The following is a 21,503-nucleotide window of genomic DNA, read 5'->3' on the forward strand; positions in this document are numbered from 1 at the left end:
GTTTGTATGAGACGATGACACGGGTCGAGGAAAAATGAATAATTCCAGGCTTGGGTACAATGTGACGCTGTGCTTAGGGCTACACGTTCCCGTTGGCCGGTGAGGAAAGCTCCGCTATCTTGCTATTGAGTTTCTGATTGGTCCAGTCCTTTGTGATGTCATCCAAGTGGCTGTCAAAATCCACCAACAGCCTGTGGTCTCCAAACTCCAGCATCTGACTGGCTATTGTGCGAGTCTCCTCCCACTGCCTCAGCATTATCCTGAGGAATCAGTGGACAGACCAGGGTTAATGTCTTAGTGGAGGTGTGTTCAGTACCCATTTAACAGCCCCAGAGAAGTATCAACTCTCACCCAACCAAAACAGCGTCGAGTATTTTTATATAAGCTAAGTGTATTTTGGTAAATGCAGAAGAAGAAAAAGCTGGGATAAATCTATGATATCCCAAGGCTTAAAAAAAAAATCAAGTCTCAGATACAAATCAAACCCAAAATTAACTCGGGACACATTCACTGTAATGGAGGTTCTGACACAGACATGCCCACAAGCACTTGTGATTGGTCAAAGGTTAAGTTTAGGCATCTTGCCTGAAGCGGTCAAGATAAGGAGAAAGACTAAGTGACGGTTATCACAGACAACTAACTGGGTGACCAAGCCACGCTGTCACTGTCGTGTCTTGCTCAGCTCTTGGCCAAGGTAAAGAAAAGTGAAAGACGTCAGGCTAGCGCTTACGTATGTTTGTCTTTGAGCGTCCATCTTGAATCTTTTCGCTCATACATCACTATGGGAGGAACCCGATAGTCCGGAGACATCTTCCCACCGTCGAGCTAGAGAAGAAACAAAAAGCAAGAAAAAAAACTCGGGATCAATATGAGGTAAAGAAAATGACGTTTAAAAAAACAAGACGAGGTCAAAACCAAATATATGCTTGGACCGTGTATGGTTAATTGTGGTCAATTTAATAGTCATTACATTCATATAGCGCTTTTCTAGACACCCAAAGTGCTTCACATTGAAGGGGGGGTAACTCACTTCAGCCACCACCAATGTGTAGCACCACCTGGGTGATGCACGGCAGCCATTTTGCACCAGAATGCTCACCACACATCAGCTTGAGGTGGAGAGGGAGGAATCAATGAGCCAATTACATGGAGGGATGATTAGGTGGCCAGATGGAGAGAGCCAGGTTGAGAATTTTGCTAGGACACCGGGGGTCCCCCTACTCTTTGCGATACGTGCCATGGGATCTTTAATGACCACAGTGAGTCAGGACCTCGGTTTAACTTCTCACCCGAAGGGCGGCATCTCCTGCAGCACAGTGTCCCGGTCACTGCGCTGGGGCATTGGGATTTGATATTTGTTGTTTTTATAAGGACCAGAGGGAAGACTGCCCCCTACTGACACACCAACTCCACTTTCGGCAGCAACTCAGTTTTCCCGGGAGGTCTCCCATACAAGTACTAGCCAAGCCCACACCTACTTAGCTTCCGTCATTTGGCAGAGCCAGGGTACATGTTTGTTTTTGCAATTTGTTACAGTGGAGGCGCTGTAAACGCCCCCTAATGACATAATAGAAAACTGTTCACACCAATTCATTTTGAAAGTGCAACGGCCAATGGGAAAACTCCAACTCGGCTGTCTGACCAACTCCATCACTTACTCAGGCACTCGTGGACAACCGCATGTTTAGGGCTGGCCCCGCTGTTGCCGTCCAGACAAAAAGGTTTCCAAAACAATATGCGTCAAGTGGTTAGGAGGCGTGGTGTTAAGTCAGTCTCTTCCTGTTGAGCTTACCATTAACAAAACAGCATTATTAAACTGCTCTGCGATCTTGTCGGCTATCTTCATTGCACATGGTGTGGGACTATCAAATGGAAGAAGGGAAGAAAGAAAGGGGGAAAACAGAAGTTGGTTAGAATTCAGGTGGTCACTTCATGCCGTCACAAAACCCACTTGGGACACCCTCGCCCTTATTACAAGTTGACTCACCCGTTTGTGTGACACACTGCCAGATTAAATTCCACATGACAATTTGCCAACTAAATGTCACCTTGTCAGTATTAAGCCTCTGTCTCCAAATAGTGCAGTACTTTCAAGTATTAATACTGTACAACAAACACGACTGCTCCGAAATTTGTCCAGTTTGTAAAAGTTGTTTTGAAGTTATCGCTGGAAAAACGGTGATTCTGTTATATACATAGCACTGCTTGCATAGATGTTACTGAAATTGCATGTGCTCCTTGCACTGTCTAAAAGGATTTCCATTGTTTCTGCATACTTATGCTGAACTGCAACCCACCAAGTCAAATTCTTCTGTATGACAAGATAACATACTTTGTCATTGTGTGCACACAACGAAATTCCATTTGGTGACTCAGACCAGCAGCACTAGACAAGGTAAATGATTAAAAAACAAGGACAAACAACATTTAGTATAAATGAGGCAGTAAAATCATTTCAGTAAATACACACACCTAAAAGAACATCAATCAAGACATTTTTCTAAATCATTTGAAAACACTGGTTACAGAATATTTACATCATAGACCATTTCAGTGAGTTTGTTGACATTTGCAGGATAAAAACAGGCTGGTCTTGGTACTCTGTTAGCGTAGCAGGATAAACACAACTGCAGCGCGCAACATTAATAATGGGTCTGTTTGACACCAAAAAACCAGCACTGACAACTGTTAATGGTGGCTTTGTTTGTCTGCCAGTGCCGACACACCTGAATCAAACACATCTATTATTGTTATTAGCTGCAGTTCGGGGGACCACATCCCAACAAACCAAATGTGGGACCAACAGCATATTTGTGTGGGGCAACATGGGACACGTTACCAATGCTGAGAGGTGGTCTAAAATTTTGATATAATGTCTATCTAACTAACTAAATAAACATTGCTATTCTGCCCCTTAGCTCGTAAAGCATCTCTGTGCTTCGCCCTCTGGTTGATCCAGTAGCACACAACAGACTACGCAGGTTACAGGTTAGGCCTTTAGCATGTGAAGGATGCTAAAGGATTTTTTTTTAATGTAACTTACCCAACCCCCACGCTGAGTAAATGCATTAAGCATAAAAGGAAGCTAAAGTCTCACAGTTCTTACGGTCTTATGCGATAGTCTGCTTGCACTCACATAGTCCCTTTTTCTGTCCCAATAACTGCTGAAAGTACAACGCTTCGTCTCATCAACACTGAATCTGACTGAACTGTGTACAATAACACAGAACAGACAGGTTGCTGACATGGGATTCAAGTCATGGCTTCTGTTCTTTCAAGTATACTAATGGTGCTTTTAAAAAGGGTATATCGCATATAAAATTAAGGGTGAGCCCAGGGTCGTATATCCAGAAAAGAAAAAGTAATATATTTAGATCAAGGAACTTGCTTTTGTATGACACGGCTTTTTTTTTTTGTTGCAATGTGCGAGTCTGGAAAAGTGAATGGTGCTAGCTTACTACGACAGTGTGCTGACCTGTATGAGTGGGAGTGCTGTACAGTGTGGTAAACGCCAGTTATTTCAGCTGCTGTTACCTGATGTGTGTGGCAATCATCTTTTGGTTTCAGTAGGAATGAGTCCATAGATCGGCACATCTCTTTTTGAGCCACATGTTTCTTGTGAGACTCACATGTCCCGTGACGCTTCACGTCGTATTCCCCTCTGTGTGAAACTGAAAAATAACTGGCAAATTTCACAAAAAGCTCTCTGGGAATGGGCTTGCACCGGCTTCAACCAGTCATAAGTTGTTTCCCAGTCTTTGTTGTAGCTGCATTTCCTTTTCTTGGTGTTACTGTCCATCATATTCCACTTAAATCTGCAGTGATTTTGTGGTGGGTTGCAATTTTCCCTGTTGGGCGTAGCCTGTGGCAGCAAAGACGATGACAGATTAACCTGTACTTGACCCACATGTGCCCGGTTTGAGTGACATCAAACACAGCCCTGTGATGACAGCCTTCCCTGCTTTCTTCACAGTCACTGGATAAAAGCCAGATTTTAGAAAAGCGTCTGTCCTGCAGTGGCTTGACTTTTGAAAACTAGAGCCAATCAAAATGCGGGACATCGTCTCAATAACGGGGGATGCGGGACGAGATAAAAATGCTGTGCAAGTCCCGCATAAAGCGGGACACCTGGTCACCCTAGCTGCAGTAACGGTTACCACAGAATACCAAGACCAGCCTGGCATGTCTTTAACCTGTAGATGTCAGTCAGCAAACTCACTAAAAAAAAAAAGGGTCGGAAGTTTAGTTACTCTTTCGTTCAGCATACATGGTCCACCATGCAGCACTTTCGTCAGCTTTTATAATTAACTAGTGACTTCCTACAGTACCAATTGTGTATTTTTGTAGAGTACAGAGAAAATAACATGTTAAGTAATTAGAAAAGTTTACATTTAAACAGAGATAGGCTATGCTTTATCTTTTGTGCGGCAAATTTACCAGTTGGCCTAAACCAGAGGTATTCAATTATGTGCCATGGAGGTCCTTGTATATCCAGGTTTTCTTTCCAACCAAACACCAGCTGATTTCACTGATTAGTCCTCCTGTCTGGTTGTTGTTATGTTAATCAGTGAAAACAGCCGATGTGGTATGGGTTGGAAAGAACCTGCGTACACAAAGACCGGACCACTGTGGCACATAACTGAATACTAGTGGCCTAAACCAATGGTTCTCAACCCAATCCTTGGATAGCACAAATACTGCTGGTTTTTTAATTCTACCAAGTAGTTCATTACAGTCACCTGTTGTTTCAGTGATTCCAGCCTCCAGTCAGGGATGTTTTAAACCTGGAATGACAGGTGAATGTAATGAACTACCTGGCAGAATGGATAACCAGCAGTACCAATGGTCCCCGAGGACCAGATAGAGAATGAGTGGCCTTAATAATCTGAGAGGTCTTCAGCCATGATCTGAGGAATAAATGTTTACAAATGATCAACATAACAACAACATTAAGATTACTCTGCAGAGGTTGATAAAAAATCTCCCATACAAAAAGGGGGAAAAGAGCAAACCACATCTCACGACTAAGGTCTCACCTGCAGTCTGATACGCAGGCATTGGCTTGATAATATCCCACTATCCTCTGATGGGTTTGTGAACACCAGACATCCACCTGAAACAGTAGACAATGTTTAAATTATTTAGTAAATCTTAATAGTCCACTGAAGAATTTTTTTTATCCTAAGCCCCTATTGTCGGGAATGAAATGGAGTGATGATTAGCAGAATCTGTTATTTAAACTGATTCAGTATTGAGCAAGCTCACATCATTCAACTGCTGTGCACCTCACTGCAATGTAATCCTTCCAGGCAATGGCATAAGTCAAATCCACTAAAAGAGCTACTTTTTAGCACTAACAGACTCAGAATTTTATGAGAGGAGTCAAAAGATCCTTTGACACAATATCAGTCATGGAATTATATAGATAAGTCCATTTCCAACCCGGAGCAGAAGTCTCGTTCTGTAATCCTGTGAGTGAGCTGTGACGGGATGTGAGAGAGAGCTAGAGAGAAGTCCAGAACATGAAATGCAATAAAGAGCTATCACTGTGTTGACTGACTGCACATGGGATTGTCTTTTCATAATGAAAGGTGCTTTCAGACACTTCTCAAAACTTTTTGAGCCTGTTAGTGTAAAAAAAAGCAAATTTAGTGGACGACATTTGGCAACATATTCCATTACAACTTGGTATGCAGCAGTTGACTGATGCTAGCTGGCTCAGTACCAAATCAGTTGAAAGATAATGTGACCCATCGCTCAGTTTAAGTCTTTTTTTTATATTATTTTTTTGACATTTTCTGCTTTATTTTAACAGTGACAGTAGCGCTGTACGATATAATGATATATATCGTGTGGCGATAGAAAACGTCTATCGTTTCATGTTAAGCTCTATGGTTTATTTCGTTGTGTCGCAAATCACACTCTTTACAGCAATATTTTTCATCATTTGGACGACCCTTTCCGCTCTTTGCACAGCACAAATGCAGGTAGAAAATTAGCATGAAGGCAATACAAACAAACATGGAGGGCAGCGAATGTAACGCTCTGAACGGGGTATTTCCGAACAGGACTCCAACCAGCCAGGACAAAACGAGGAGCTTGTACCTAAAAGAGGGACTACTTCTATCGTATGGACGTGGTTTGGGTATGAAAAGTCTGACACGCACCAGAAAACCGTACTTTGCAAAATATGCCACATGCTGGTCCCCACAACGGACTAAAACACCACTAGCCTCTTTTACCACCTACGTAAGAATCATGTCAAACAGTATGGAGAGAGTCTACAGATGAGAGCAGCAAAAGCAGTCGAGTGCTATTGCTCCCCTTTCAGATTTTTCATACCTTTTTAACTTTTTGAAATATTCAACTTTTTTCAGCCATTTTTTGAATGGGAGTCAACGGGGGACTTTTGCAACCTTTCCACCTCTTTTACTCCTTCATACTTTTAGCCACTGAAACCATTCAGGTATCAAAATGTTCATCTCTTTAAGCCCATTAAGGCTCACATTTCAGTTTTTTTATCTTTTATACTTTTAGACATATTAAGCTTTTTCTATTTTTTCAAAACAATGGAAGTCTGTGGGGAAAGGTTGAAACCCTCATCACCTTTGAACTGTATCTCCTCCTTCACCCCATTTAAAGTTTAAACAGTTCAGGACATTCAGCTCTTTCAGAATCCTATTCAGATTTCTAAAATATTTTATAGTTTTTGAACAATTCGGCTCTAAAGTTTAGCAATTCTGCCATACACTTTGTCTGTTAGAATGTTCAGTCCTATTGTGACATCACATATCAATTTGAAACTCAACTGCCAGCCTAATTAGTGTGAATGCTGGGCATTCACACTATTGCTTTGCAGTTCTTTATTAGTGGCACCACTTCCACTTTTTCATACTTTAAACTAGAGAAACCATTTAACAATCAAACTATTTATGTATTTAGCACATTATGGCGAACTTTTTAGTTTTTTATACCTTTAAAACTTTTAAAATATTCAGCGATTTCACATTTCAGTTTCCAGGTATTTCAGGTAGGCTAGTGACTTTCTGACTTTTCCTATTTATCCATTTTCAGCAATGCTTTCGCGATTTCTTTCAGCAGCTCAGCATTCACACGCTTTTTCTGTGGAAAAGCATTTTTCTAGTTACTTTTTTATACATTATTTTATATTTTGTTACATGCTTAATTGAAAACTTGCGCAAAGGTTCTAAATAAAGGAGAAAAAAATCAAATATGAGTTAGTACCTTTTATTTGTTTACATTTTATATTCTTTATTTTATTATGTCTTCTTTACATATATTTTTATATTCATGTGTATATTGTATTTTACAATATAAAGCTTGTGCACCACTTTGGTTCAACTGTGGTTGTTTTAAATGTGCTATATAAATAAACATGACTTGACTTTATTTGTCGAATACATAATTCAAAATGTAATACGAAATAGGCCTTTCCATGTGGTCATTTTATATAAACGATTTATTCATGGAATTTACAGAAAATGTGCTATATTGTGATATGTATTGTTATCATGATACGAATGACCTATATCGTGATATGAGATTTTGTTCATATTGCACAGCCCTAAGTGACAGTAGAGAGAGACAGGAAAGGCAGGGGAGAGAGAGAGAGAGGGGATGACATGCAGCAAAGGGCTCGGGCTGAATTCGAACCCAGGCCGGTGCAGTATGCGCTCCACCCGGGCGCCCCCACTCAGCTTGACTCCTAACCTCAGGAAAATAGGGCTTAGGTTAAAAAATACCAGTTTCCCTTTAAGTAAAAGACAAAGCTGGACCCCCTGGTGAATGATAGGCAACACTTACTCTGCCAACAGCTGCCTTGAGAAGAGTGCCTTGCCTAATCTAAGGCCTTGTTCATACTGCCAGTCCAAATCAAATTTTTTTTGGCATATCCAGATTGATTTTAGAACGTCTGGGCAGGAAAAACCCACGTCAAACGCAACTTTTTGCAAATCTGATCTAAAATACATTTGGAGGTGACTCGTACGGATGTATTGCGAGGGAGGGCAAATGCATTGCGAAAGGACGCCGCAAAAGCATTGGGGGGGAACACAAACGCGCCACCTAATATTTTCTTTCTTTCATAGGTCTGAAATGCGATTCCAATCACATTTCTACAGATGCGTATCAGTCCGGACACTATGGCTGCCCAAATTGGATTTCAAACTGTCTTTTGCGTCACTCGCAACACGACCAGAACCGACAACATCCTATCCAGAACGCCCGCCACGACTGCAGCACGGAACATCGCAATGTGTACCAGCTTCCTCCTCGCTGAGTTTGTCCGGTGCTACGGAGGAGCTCTACACTGATCAGACCACTTGCAAATAACAGTCTGTCGTAAAGATCTGATTTGAGACACGAGCCCGATTTGCCTGGAGTCTGAACAAGGCCTTAGCCTTTCAACTCACTTCACAGCAGCTTTTCCTGTGGCATGTACCTGTGTGAGGGCCAGCTGAGTGATGGGGGCCAGGGGCAGGTGAGAATGAAGAAGTGGCACGCAGTCTGTTACGCAGACAGTGCCAGTGCCCGGCGAGCTAGATGAAAGCAGGAGCCCGTTGATACTGCACCGTGGAAAGAGGCAGGCATGCAGGTACATCTTCACGTAGGCACGGCAGGAAAGCTCTACTTCACCCATGGCTGATGAGACACACACACACACACACACACACACACACACACACACACACACACACACACGACTATGAAATCATAATACGTTTCATTCATACGACCTGTTTTATAGACTAGAACCAGTGTCACATGACACACACTGAGTGTCTATCTCAGGGTTTCTCAACCCAGTCCTCAAGGAACCCCCTATCCTGCAGATTTTCACTGTAACCCTGCATAGGTAGCCCTGCTTGTACTTACTCGACCAATCATCTCGCAGCACTTAATTATGCAAGGTGTGCAACGTCTGACAAAATTAATTGCTGATTGGTTGAATAACTACAAACAGGTACCTATTCAGGGTTGCAAAGAAAATATGCAGGATAGGGGGGTCCTTGAGGACTGAGTTGAGAAACACTGGATATATAAAATACTGAAAACTGATGAACACAAAGGCATGAGTGACAATTTCATAGTTCATATAACCCCCCCCCCCACGAACAGCATATACAATACTACTTTCAATCTGAACGAACACATAAATTCCAAGGTCGCTCATACGATACTCCTTTCAGTCTAAGCAAACACATAAATGCCAAGGTCGTGTTTTATTTGCTTTGACCACAGGACCCGGTTAGCGATAACTAACTCATAGCAGCTAGCTAGCGATGATGATCAACTATCGTTAGCATTACTAACGCATAGCAGCTAGCTAGATGTTGATATATCGTTAGCACGTCGACTAACCACGGAGAGGCGTGTTTTTCTTACCTACAGATGAGCAATAGCTATCGACTGAGACTTTGTTAGGGTAGACACCAAGAATATGTGCTAATTTTATGAGTTGCACTTACAGTAATCCTAAAAGTAAGAAACAAAACAAACAGTAAGCGGACAAAATTTCTGACGGTTAGCTATTTCGCCTGCCAATCAAACGCCATGTAGAACCGACTTCCTTTCCCGCCCACAACCGTGGTCCGCTAGCTGATTGGCTAAAATGTTGACAGCTTGAAATCCAATTGGTGTACTGGCGTGCCTATTATTTCTTCAGCCGCAGTAACACGTTGACGTCGTTTAGTGGAGCGCCCCTGTGGAAGGGAGGGGGTTTAACGTTAGGTGACAGAAACGAAAGGTTGATAAATCTTTGTAAGGGGAGCCCGGGTCTAGGGTAATTTAAAAATCAATATTTTTGAAAAAATCGGATAGACCCGTATCAGGGGTTTCAATTAGTATGTTTATGTAGTGTCAGTCTGTCTCTCTCTCTCTCTCTCTCTCTCTCTCTCTCTCTCTCTCTCTCTCTCTCTCTCTCTCTCTCTCTCTCTCTCTCTCTCTCTCTCTCACTCAAATTCAAATTCAAATAGCTTTATTGGCATGAACAAAAAATACATTGTTGCTAAAGCAGTTTGCAGAAGATTAAAACATTACATCACACATCAAATACACATTAAATTCACATTACATCACATTAAATACACATTACATCACATATTAAATACACATTACATCACACATTAATACATAGGTGTCATCACATAAGCATGTTCCATATTTTTGCCTAATGAAGCAGTCAATTTTTTAATTGCCATACAGTACAGTGCAATAAATGTTGTGCAGTTTAATGCAATGACTTAACAGCATATGATTTTGGGGATCTTATAGTGGTTGTGAGCCCCGCAGGCTGTGGCAGGCAGATATGTATTTAGCTGCCAGAGGAGCTTTGTTCCTTCACCCAGGAGAACTGCCAGTTTCTCCTCTGGGCTTAACAGTAGGAAGTTTGGTATTTTCTTGGCTATTTCCCCGAAGTGGAAGTCTCTTACTGGTGAGAACTTCTCACAGTGGAGGAGGAGGTGCATCTCTGTTTCTACCTCCCCTGTCCAGCAGTGACCACATGTACCCTCCTCTCTGGGTAGCCAGTTTGTCTGTGTCTTCCTGTTTCTATAGCCAGTTGGTGGTCACTGAGCCTGTATGTGGTCAGGATCCGTCTCTGCTTCGTATCTCTGACGGAGTGGAGATACTCAGCCAATCTATATTCTCTGTTTAGGGTCAAAAAGCAGTTTAGTCTACTTTGGGTTTTAGTTACATTTCTCCAATGTTCCAAATGTAGATCTTTTGACTGATTCATAATTTGTTTTATTCTGCTGTGTTTTGAGGCGGTGCTGATGGGAGCCTGGCTGGTTAGCTTCACCATCAGCTGACTGAGGGGACTGTTTTCAGGGTTCAGCTCTTGGGTTTTTAATGCCTTGAATGGAAGGGTGTCTTTTGGCTTGAATTTAGATGCGTCCAAAGTGTTATGGCCCGTTTGTGGATGTTTAACAGTAATGGGAAATGCTCCAGTTCTGCTAGGCAGGCGTTATTTGGTGTCCTCCTTTGAACATTTAAACATTTTCTGCAGAATTCAGTGTGGAGGGCGTCTACCGGGTGTTTGTGTGCTCCGATCCACCGAGCGGGCCCCAGACCTCATTTCCATACAAAGCTAGGGGTAAAATAACACAATCACACATCTTTGTCCAGATTCTAACTGGAATCTTAATGTTTAATAATTTGGTTTTTAATGCATTCATGCCCTGCATGCTTTTTCTTTGAGCACATGTATTGCCATACTGAAACCTTGGTCTGTCCATATCGACTCTCTCTCTCTCTCTCTCTCTCTCTCTCTCTCTTCCTTTCTCTCTCCCAAATTATATTACATGTATGCACCAAATGCTGCAGATTTTCATCAATTTCTATTCGTCCCATCATCAGGGCACCAGGTTAGGTGACCAAACCCCGTACGGAGAATGCATGTGGGGGCGCTAGTGAACGAAAACATGGAAACGAAACATGTGCCGGGGGCTCCAGCCAATGGGTTTATAGATGGGGAGGGGTGTAATGAACTTGACGACCCTTGCCCATTGGAGTTAAAACTTTTGCATGAAAAACTTCACTTTAGTAGTGTCGTCCAAAAACATACCCTGCAGAAAAATAAAAGCCGATTTCGTATTTCCCTTCCCGATATCGAACAAGGACCACTTCGATCGTGACATTCCGGCTGTCCCAACAGGTCAATGTTTTATTACAACTGGCCGCAGTGCCTGAAGCAGGGAAAGGGGTTGGCGGCTTTCTTTGAGACGCTGTCGAGGTGCAGACCGGCTATAAATAAAGCAACGGCCATCTTCACATGACCTTACAATTAAAACCCCCATAGATGGAGCTTTAGATGGGACGTTTGAGATAACGTGCGCTGAAGACGCCGGTACAGTTCTGAGCTGTCACAGTTTGCGAACGACTTGCACGGATTTTAAACTATCAGAAATGATCGACGTGACCGCAAGTGAGCGTAAATAAGCGAGACGTCGGATGTCATTGTGACCATTTCGCTGTCAAGCGGTCGGTGTAGTATTTTCCATTTTACGCCGTTGTTAAATGAGAGAACAAAGGAAACTTATCCACATGTTCCCCATCCCGGGCCCCCGGTACAGCGCTTGCTCTTATTGGACGGCTACGTCACACCAACCAACCTATCATATGAGACCACAGTCGGCTATTTCAGTATCGGCTCTTGTGATTGGTCCAAATGTTTGGCGCCTCTTGAAACTACTGCAGCCGTAGTGGGCGGCGATGGTGAGACGGAGAGAGGTTTGAATACTTGGCGAGGCGGAAACATTGAAATCGGACAAATTGACGAGGGCGAGGTGAAATTGAAAGTTGCGACTTCCACCCGCAGCTTTTCTTTTTTTTTTGGCCGTTAAAACACGCCGCCCCTCAAAATCCAGTTTCAGGGGCGCAACGACCACTTTGTGTGCCGACACCGAAGTAAGCCGGTGATCGCCGGGGAAGAGCTGGCGATCGGGGGGGGACGCGCGAGGCGAATCGCTCCCTCCTTCTCAGCTAGCTAGCTAGCGAGCTAGCTAGCGAGCTAACGTTGCGGCTAGCCGGAGTGTGGAGCCAGCTAATCCTTCCGCACAAAGGACTGTTTTGCCGGTATTTGTCAGATCCGACACCCCCATCCCCCCCGTCACTTCGTTGAATGAGGGCTGATCTTACCTCGCAGGTAGGAAATGGCGTCAACGTTGTTTTGTCTGTTCTGGGTAAGGTTCAGCCGGTTCAGAGCTGCCCTCTTTATAGGCGTTACTAAATTGGTCAACACACCGTTAGCCGGAGCTAGCCGGCTAGCTTGAGGTACCCCAGGTGGTTCGGCTATTATAACAACAACAGCAATACAACTTCATTTATTCGGGGCATTTCCGACACGCAGTGAAACTCGGCGTGCTCTAACGCGACGGTAGAAAGAAACCGACAAAACGGCAACAGGCGGCGGACAAAACGTGTAACGAAAAGGCAGAAACCAATTTAAAAAATGGTTACAGTCTCTCACAGTGAGACCTTCGCTGTGATGGTTGGCGGATAGTGCTGATTTCGCTGGTTTCTTTCCATCGTCTTGTCCTCTAGCTCCCACATGATGGACATAACAATGTCTTAAACGATAAAGAACAGCTAACAACACTGTCACTACGTCTGTTCATATGCAATCTATAAATATAATCTAGTATTGGTAAAATAGTACAATTTAACAGCTTGATAGTATTAATAAATTGTAATAGTAGTATATTAAATTGTAATAGTAGTATATTATAATAATCCGGTTAAAATGTAATGGTGTTATTATAACTTATCAATATAATTGTAATTTACCTGTCATACTTGGTTTATGTTTATGTAACATTTGTATAATTTATGAGCACATTTTTATTTGCTTTTAACTGGCTACTGCATATGTTCCCTTTGGGAAAAAAAAGGTATTTCTGTTATTCCTTGGTGTGGCATTTCAGTGGCCCTGTGCAAGAGAGAAGCGCAGGAAGCAGCTATCTTAAAGTTTGTCAGTAGTCACTTTTAACATGTCACATATTTCATGTCACTTGACAGCACTAGCTCTCAGGAGCCGCGACGTCAGAGCTCAGACTAGTCACTCTAGTTGTCTGCAATCCGGCAGTTTAAGAGAGCCAATGTTTTCTCTCTCTCTCTCTCTCTCTCTCTCAATCATCACACAATCTCCATGCATTTGTTTCTTTACATGCCACATAAAAGCAAGTATACTGCTTGTTTCGAACGCTGTCGCGATGTGGTCGATTATAACAACCGCAGGGTGGTATAAAGGGACAGTAAGTGACGTGTTAATAGAAGAAATAAAATATTGTCAATGATAAATAAGAAAGAAAATGCTGTCAATTATATATTAAGTGATAATTTGCTGATCAGCTGCAATCACTAATTTTGCTTACATACAGATACACCCTTAACGCTGCTTTCTCTCTCTCTCCTTGCTATAAAGACTACATAAAAGGAACTGTCTTCATTGAAGTCACTTCTTTCCAAAAATATGGTGTTTTGCTGGCTATGGAACAGCACGTTTCCATGACAGCTGTCAAGACAGGTCTGATAAATTGTGTGAGGCTGGATTAGAACAACATTGGCTTGCAAACAGCGATTCACAGATTGTTCAAATGAATGGACAATGCAGCTTCAATCCATTCCCCTCATGCATTCTGCCATCTGTTGTGAGCTTCGAAGTAAACTACTGGAGAGACTTTGTGTTCCCGTTGATTTACCCAAGACAGGACTTTGGAAAGAATTTTGGTGATTCCCATTGTTTGACTATCATTCAACCTATTGTCTCTTTGAATGCATATGCACATAAATGGTAAAATATAATTATAGATAGCTGAATGTATTGTCTTTATGCCTGTGGAGAATTAAGTTGTTGAACCCCTAGGCTTAATAGTGTTGTATGTGTGTTGTCTGCATATAGGCTTAAATTTAAAAAAAAAATGCTCAGAGAATTCTCATCCTCATAATAATGACTATCAATTTGGATCTGCGTGAATTTCTTGAGCAGTTCCAGAAAAGGATAATTTCCAGGTCTTATGAAGGAAATGCACAAGAACCTTGAAAAAGCATGGAAACCACTTGCTCAGAATGCTCAATGACTGGAAACAGTCACTCAGGTCAAAATGACTGATGCATTGGAACACTGATCCCCTGTTCTTATTGGATCCAGGTTGACCATGGTGCTGACTGGGAAGCGCTCGGAGAAGGGGCCAGGCTGCTGGAAGCGAAGGGTGAAGTCTGAGTACATGAGACTCAGACAGTTGAAACGTTTCAGACGGGCTGATGAGGTCAAGGTAGGTTGGTACACAAGAGACCACATGTTAAAAAAAGGGTTAATGCTGCAGGCCATGGGTAATGAGTTTAAGTTGCTAACTGGCTGAAGTTAAGCAATTCCATAACACCTGGTGATATTTACTAGTCATTATGTTTAGGAAAGCAAAAATATTACAAATGAAACTTTTTCAGTGTGTCCTTAATTTGTTTCTGGCCTTTAGAGCATGTTCAACACCAATCGTCAGAAGATCATGGAGCGGACAGACATTTTGAACCAGGAGTGGAAGACCAGGCGTATCCAGCCTGTTCACATCATGACATCTGTTAGCTCCCTTAGAGGCACCAGAGAGGTTAGCGCATGCTCACAAGCGCACATAAACATTCATACACCTGCATGCATGCATGCATATTTTTACATACATACAGTTCCCCTTCTCATGGTATTTTGGAGGAAAGCTTGTGTGTATTCCCAATTAATTAAATGCTACACAAGCAAGGACAGACTGCAGATTAACACGTATACATGTTTATACAAAAATAACTCCCCTCCCAATATTTTTAGACAAATGTATTTTTGTGTATACTCAGCTGATGAAATGTTACACATTTATTATGTACCTGTGACCTGTGTCAGCACACACAGACACAAAAGCACTTGCTCTCGCCTAATATTAAATGTTTATGTGCACTTATTTGATTCATATTTATGGTCTCCGTCACACCATCCCTTTGTGTGTTCAAATTCTGAACCGCTATGGATGATTTCTGTGTATCTTCATAATGTCCTTAAACTGTACAATTCTGGACTCTGTCTTTCTTTCTTTTCCCTGTTTGTCGTGGTGTGTAGTGTACAGTAGACAGTGGGTTCTCTGAGTTCCCCAGGCAGGTCATCCCTTTGAAGACTCTTAACGCTGTTGCTTCGGTACCTGTCATGTATTCCTGGTCGCCTCTGCAGCAGAACTTCATGGTATACAGTGCCTCTTCATTCATATAGTTGTGGTACCCCCTACCCAGGTGTTGGACACAAAGAAATTTATGTTTACAGCAGAGTTTTGAACCAATTGGCAGCAGTGGTGAATGGAGTTAGGTGTATGGAGGAAGACATATAGTCCCCCTCCAGTGTGTCTCTAACCTGTTTTCCTGCGTTAGGTGGAGGATGAGACAGTGCTCCATAACATCCCCTACATGGGAGACGAGATTCTGGACCAGGATGGAACTTTCATAGAGGAGCTTATTAAGAACTATGACGGCAAGGTCCATGGAGACAGGGGTGAGGGACATACACACCAATGAATTGTTCCTTAATTAATTGCTTTTATGATTAAAATATTTTTATGGGTCTGCGCGACAGTAGTTTTTGAAAAATGTTATGTGAATAGTTTATTATCATCACTATCTGAAATACATACACAAGCATAAAATGCATACACAACACATTTTTTGGAAAATGTTTATTGGCATTTACAATTTTAGTATATACAAGTCACATATTGAATAATTTAACACAGTAAACCCTTCACCTCCCTCCACTCCCCTCCTAACATTCCCAGATCCCCAAGGAGAAATACAGATTAAAGAAATAATGAAATTACACACAAGTAAATCGAAGACAAAAAATTTTTTTTTAAGAAAAATAAACAATCAGCATGATTCACCTATACACAAAGAATCTCTCGATTTACAATCATTACTAGTTGGGTCATTCCTGACTCGAGTCAAGAGGCATCCCAGCCTGTTATACTGGTTAAAATGTGTCAAAGTAAGTCAGAAAAGGCATCCAGACTTTCTTGAACTTGTCCCTTCGTAAAAAACGCTATATATATATATATATATATATATATACACACACATATACACACACATATATATACACACACATATACACACACACACACATATATATATATATATATATATATATATATATATACACACACATATATATACACACACATACACACACATATACACACACACACACACACACATATATATATATACGTACACATATATACACCTTATGGTCCCGTCCATCGATTGAATGAAGCGAATACCCCATCAAAGTATAAATCCTTTATAAATCGAATTCCATTCCCATGCCATGCTCAAAAAGCCATATCTAACTTGGCAAGGGTAAAGAGGTGGTTTGACATAATGGTGTCATTAAAGAGGCTTTTTGCAGACCAAATGTTTTCCCAACTTGAGTCCATATTCTGACTGTGAGCTGTAACCAGATTTTTATGTGGTGTGCCAGTTACCATTGGTAGTGGCAGGGTTCCCATGCATCCTGGAAAAGCAGACCAATTTTCCACTCATGGAAAACACGTGGAAAATTAGAGAAAAACTAAAATGCCCTGGAAAATCTTGTTCTGGAAAATTATTTCAACATTCCTCTATTTTCCTTTATCTTAGAATTAACTACTAGGCGATCTATCGGAGCGCCCCGAAACGAATGATATTTCTCACCTGCTCCGCTCTGAGACACACACACACACACACACACACACACACACACACACACAAGTGCACATCGAGCTCCCAGTTCTCGAGTCGTCATGTGCTCCATTTGGTCTTGTCACGTTGTTATCATAGCGTATTAAACTAAAGACAGCAAGTAGCCTATAGATTGCCATGCCTCCACGACCGATTTTGATTGACAAAGGAAACAAGAAGTATTAGCTACTTCGCATTTGAGGCGAATGATCCAGGAAATGCAAAGGATTCCAATAAGCTCCTAGCTACTGTATGCAAGCAATACTACAGATCACATTCAGGTTTGTGAGTTTTCTCCATCCCTACTTGCTAGCTTGTTTTACCTGCAAAGGTTTAAGGTTTGTGATTTAACTCTGGCTAGGAGCAATGGTTTCAAATGTGTGTTGGGCATTGTTGAGACAGTTGGATAATAACGAATGGGAAGCCAGGGTCAAAACAATGAATGGGAGCCCAGCTGTATGTGAGTCAAACACCGGCTAAATACTGGCTAACAGTACTGTTTTACTTTGCTAGCACTGTCTCTTCAAATGCAATGCTGCATTTTTAAGGTTAAATGGGGCTGAAGTAGGGTGTGATACACTAAAAAGAGTCAGTGGCAGTTAATAGGGATGTGAAAAAATGTTGACTAAATGACCGACTTTTCAACACGTTCTCCGTGTCAACAGTAAAAGTAATAATCAGAAATCATTTTTATTATTATTATTACTATATCAATCAATCAAGTTGCATTTTAGATCATTTGGCTAAATGATTATCTTGTTTGTTCATTATGAGTCACTGGTTGCAGTATTTGGCAGGCTGTGACAAAGCTACAGGTGCAGGAGTGTGTAACATTGCTTCCCTTGACCTCGAGGCAATCTTCGTCATGGCAGCAAGTCAGAGATAATAAATCAGAGTACACTTCCTCTTTAGCGATTTTGCCTTCAAAATAAAAGTGCGAGAAAGTTACATTCAGCAATGCTTACGAGCTGACTAGAGAGCTTTTCTTCTGAGAAGTTGACCAGACGTTCAAATGATGTTTGTTGCTGGCTTGACAGGCCTCAAGGCATCTGCGTGACCTGCAGCTATCTACCTTGTAAGCTTTGTGGAGTATTCCAAGACTGAATACCTGGTGAACATTTAATCTACTTTGCTGGCTATCTGTCTAAATTGCCCCCAGATTGACTTGCAAATTAAACAAAACGGATAACAAAAACCTGTGTCGTTCACATCCCTAGCGTTAAGGATCCTAGCAAACTCCACTCTAAGTTTGAATCATACATTTAGGTATGTAAAGTTAAGTCTAGATTTGTCAGTAGGCAAAATTGTAGGCTACTTACTATTTGAGTTATTGGTTGTTCAGGCTATTCAGTTATTGGTGTTCAGGCAACAATGGTTAGTATAATTCATAAGAAAAAAGGTATTCAGGTTATAAATTAATAATGATAATGATACATGTAGCACTTGCCAAGCATAGAGCACAAAGGGCTTTCCAAAAGGAACAAAATAAAATACAATGACGGAACACTATAATAATATTAAAATAGAGCATTAAAACAAGGCAAGAAATAAAAAAAAACAGTAAGAGGAAATAGTAAAAGTAGTGACAAAACATAAGTTTATGCCCATATATTGAAATATTGTCCTCTTGTCCTCTAATTACAGGAGTGAGTGACAGAAGGGCAAGACGGTACAAGTTCAAAAATGAGTGTAGAGAAGACCCCCAGTTCAGGGACTGGCTAGGGGAAGTATCAGGAGATGTGCATAGGGCATATTGCTAGATTTGCAAGAAGTCTTTTGATGTTGGCAATATGGCCATCTCAGCACTCAAGTCATGCACGAGGACAAGGCCATGTCTAAGCTGCTGGACAATTAAACAATGAGAGAAGAATAATACATCCATGAGGGTGATACCTTCAAAAGACACAGGAGAAGGAAGTAGCTGTCCAACAAACCAAGAGCCACAAACAGCCACTGTACATAAGGAAAGTGGTAGTCATGGAGGCACAGCATTACAAGTGTCCAGTACAAGTGAAGAGGGAAAAAGCTCAGGAGCACAAGGCAGCTCAGCATTTTTTTCAAGCCAAGCCATGCTTGAAGCAGAGATTTGCTGGATAATAAGATGGTCATGTCACACTACTCATTCAACTCCAGCTCTGATATGTCAGTCATTGTTAGTCAGATGTTCCCAGACAGTGAGACTGCCAAATGGTTTTCATATGGTGCAACAAAATTGGCTTACCTTGTGTGTTTTGGCTTGTGTCCATAGAGCAAAGAGCAGCTTATCTGAGATATAAGAAAAGGACAGCGCTACATAGTGTCTTTTGATGAATGCCTAAATAAAGTGACGGAGAAGGAACACATGGATGTTGTGCGGTACTGGAGTGAACATGAAGGGAAGGTAGCTGTGCACTATTATGATTCCGAGTTTATGGGGCACACTCATGCAGAGAAGCTTTTGGAGAGAATCAAGAGAACCCTGTCACCACTTGATCCTAATAAGCTCGTGCAGGTCTCAATGGATGGCTCTGTGGTCAACTGGAAGTTCCTGAGGATATTCCAAGAGGACAAGAGCCAAGTGGGCTCAGATGTGCCAAAGTTGGTCAATCTGGGAAGTTGTGGTTCGCATGTTGTGCGTGGAAGCTTTCAAAAAGGAGAGAAAGAAACAGGTTGGAAGGTGGGAGATGTACTGAGAGCACTTTGGCAGTAATTCCATGACTCACCAGCAAGGCAAGACAACTTCATTGAGGTGACCAAAACAGCAACATTTCCTCTGAAGTTCTGTGTCCATTGATGGGTGGAAGACTTAGCAGTTGCTGAGCGGGCAATAGAAATGTGGCCAGCAGTGCAATACATCAGCAGCCACAAGAAACTTCCCAAAAGTAAAGTGCCATCATCTGCATCCTACTGGTAAAAGAGGCCACTAATGACCCTCTTTTTCAGGCTAAGCTCCAGTTTTTTGCATTTGTTACTAGACAGCTGAAGCCTTTTTTGGAGACATTCCAGACAGATGCCCCAATGGTGCTTTTTTTTTAGCAAAGGAGCTCCAGTCCCCACCCTGAGAGGCTTGCTGTCACGCTTTATCAAAAGGGAAGAACTGGGGAAGATAAAGACACCATAAAGCAATCCATGTGCCACTCAAACAGCTGGACATGGGATTTGCTACAAAGGTCAAGACAGAATGTGCTTCTTCCTTGCTGTGACCTGCAAGAAAATCATGGAGAGAAGTCCTCTTATGTACCTGGCAGTGCGGCACATGAGCTCCCTTGACCCTGTGACCATGGTAACAGAAGCTGAAAGTGCAATAGCAATATTTGAGAAACTCCTACAGGTTGTCCTCAATGTTTTTCAATAAAAAACTTAATCTGGGTGCTCAAATACCTAACAAATTTAGAGTCTGAGGGTAGAAGAGAGGTGTGAGTTGTTCAGGGAAAGACAATTCAAAAGAAAGGGGGGCATGATCAGAAATGACAATACTATGATACTTAATGTGGTCAGTGATGGGTATAAACCGAGTGTCAAGAATAGGTGTGATGAACCAGTGAGAAAAAGAAAATGCTCTTTTGGTAGGGAAACTAATCCTCCATGGGTCAAATAACTCATTGTTCAGTGCAATTATGAATTACTTTGGCTGTCTTGGACAGTGGTAGGTAGGCGGCGCAATCTAACGTCGGATTGAGGACACAAGTCTCCACCAATAATTTAAAAAATGGTTATCTACAGTGGGTAGAGCCAAGAAAAAAGAAATGAAAAAAGCATCGTCATCCCAGTTAGGTGCACCCAGGTGCATCTCAAAAAATTAAAATTTTGTGGAAAAGTTCATTGTTTTCCGTAATTTAATTGAAAAAGTGAAACTTTCATATATTCAAGATTCCTTACACATAAAGTGAAATATGTCAAGCCTTTTTTGTTTTAATCTTGATGATTACAGCTTACAGCTCATGAAAATCAAAAATCCAGTATCTCAAAATATTAGAATATTACATAAGACCAATCAAAAAAAGGGTTTATAATACAGAAATGTCGACCTTCTGAAAAGTATGTTCATTTATGCACTCAATACTTGGTCGGGGCTCCTTTTGCACGAATTACTGCATCAATTTGGTGTGGCATGGAGGCAGTCAGCCCTGTGGCACTGCTGAGGTGTTATGGAAGCCCAGGTTGCTTTGATAGCGGCCTTCAGCTCGTCTGTATTGTTGGATCTGGTGTCTCTCATCTTCCTCTTGACAATACCCCATAGATTATCTGTGGGGTTCAGG

The 21,503-nt window shown here is 41.7% G+C and overlaps 2 protein-coding genes across 5 annotated transcripts in view; one reads left to right on the forward strand and one right to left on the reverse strand.

The window, feature by feature from the left end:
- Nucleotides 1-78: 78 nt before the first annotated feature.
- On the reverse strand, nt 79-9,584 carry emc9 (ER membrane protein complex subunit 9). Of its 2 annotated transcripts, none has more exons than XM_056299012.1 (6): nt 9,406-9,584; nt 8,462-8,661; nt 5,037-5,113; nt 1,793-1,862; nt 731-825; nt 79-260 (listed from the first exon to the last, which is right to left on the reverse strand). In XM_056299012.1, the coding sequence occupies exons 2-6, from the start codon at nt 8,657-8,659 to the stop codon at nt 80-82; spliced, it is 621 nt and encodes a 206-aa protein (XP_056154987.1). In that variant the 5' UTR covers nt 8,660-8,661; nt 9,406-9,584; the 3' UTR covers nt 79. The 2 variants fall into 2 exon arrangements, with proteins under 2 accessions (XP_056154987.1, XP_056154988.1); XM_056299013.1 differs by having other exon boundaries at nt 9,489-9,563.
- Nucleotides 9,585-12,276: 2,692 nt separating this feature from the next.
- Nucleotides 12,277-21,503, forward strand: part of ezh2 (enhancer of zeste 2 polycomb repressive complex 2 subunit) — a 31,009-nt gene continuing 21,782 nt past the window's right edge. The window contains exons 1-5 of one of the 3 annotated variants that reach the window (XM_056299147.1): nt 12,277-12,664; nt 14,669-14,792; nt 14,994-15,122; nt 15,620-15,739; nt 15,922-16,042. In XM_056299147.1, coding sequence (XP_056155122.1) covers nt 14,676-14,792; nt 14,994-15,122; nt 15,620-15,739; nt 15,922-16,042 — 487 coding nt within the window. In that variant the 5' untranslated portion in view covers nt 12,277-12,664; nt 14,669-14,675. The other 2 variants (XM_056299145.1, XM_056299148.1) reach the window with 2 other exon arrangements.

This window comes from Lampris incognitus, chromosome 19 (assembly GCF_029633865.1).
Source record: "Lampris incognitus isolate fLamInc1 chromosome 19, fLamInc1.hap2, whole genome shotgun sequence".
In the NCBI taxonomy this organism is placed as follows: Eukaryota; Metazoa; Chordata; class Actinopteri; order Lampriformes; family Lampridae; genus Lampris; species Lampris incognitus.

What these genes read in the sequence shown, in the direction of transcription:
- emc9 (XM_056299012.1), bottom strand. Translation starts at nt 8,659, where the DNA reads ATGGGTGAAGTAGAGCTTTCCTGCCGTGCCTACGTGAAGATGTACCTG. An exon ending in ATAATGCTGTTTTGTTAATG is followed by an intron (nt 826 to 1,792) that starts GTAAGCTCAACA and finishes TTTCTTCTCTAG; the next exon opens with CTCGACGGTGGGAAGATGTC. An exon ending in ACGCTCAAAGACAAACATAC is followed by an intron (nt 261 to 730) that starts GTAAGCGCTAGC and finishes CTGATTCCTCAG; the next exon opens with GATAATGCTGAGGCAGTGGG.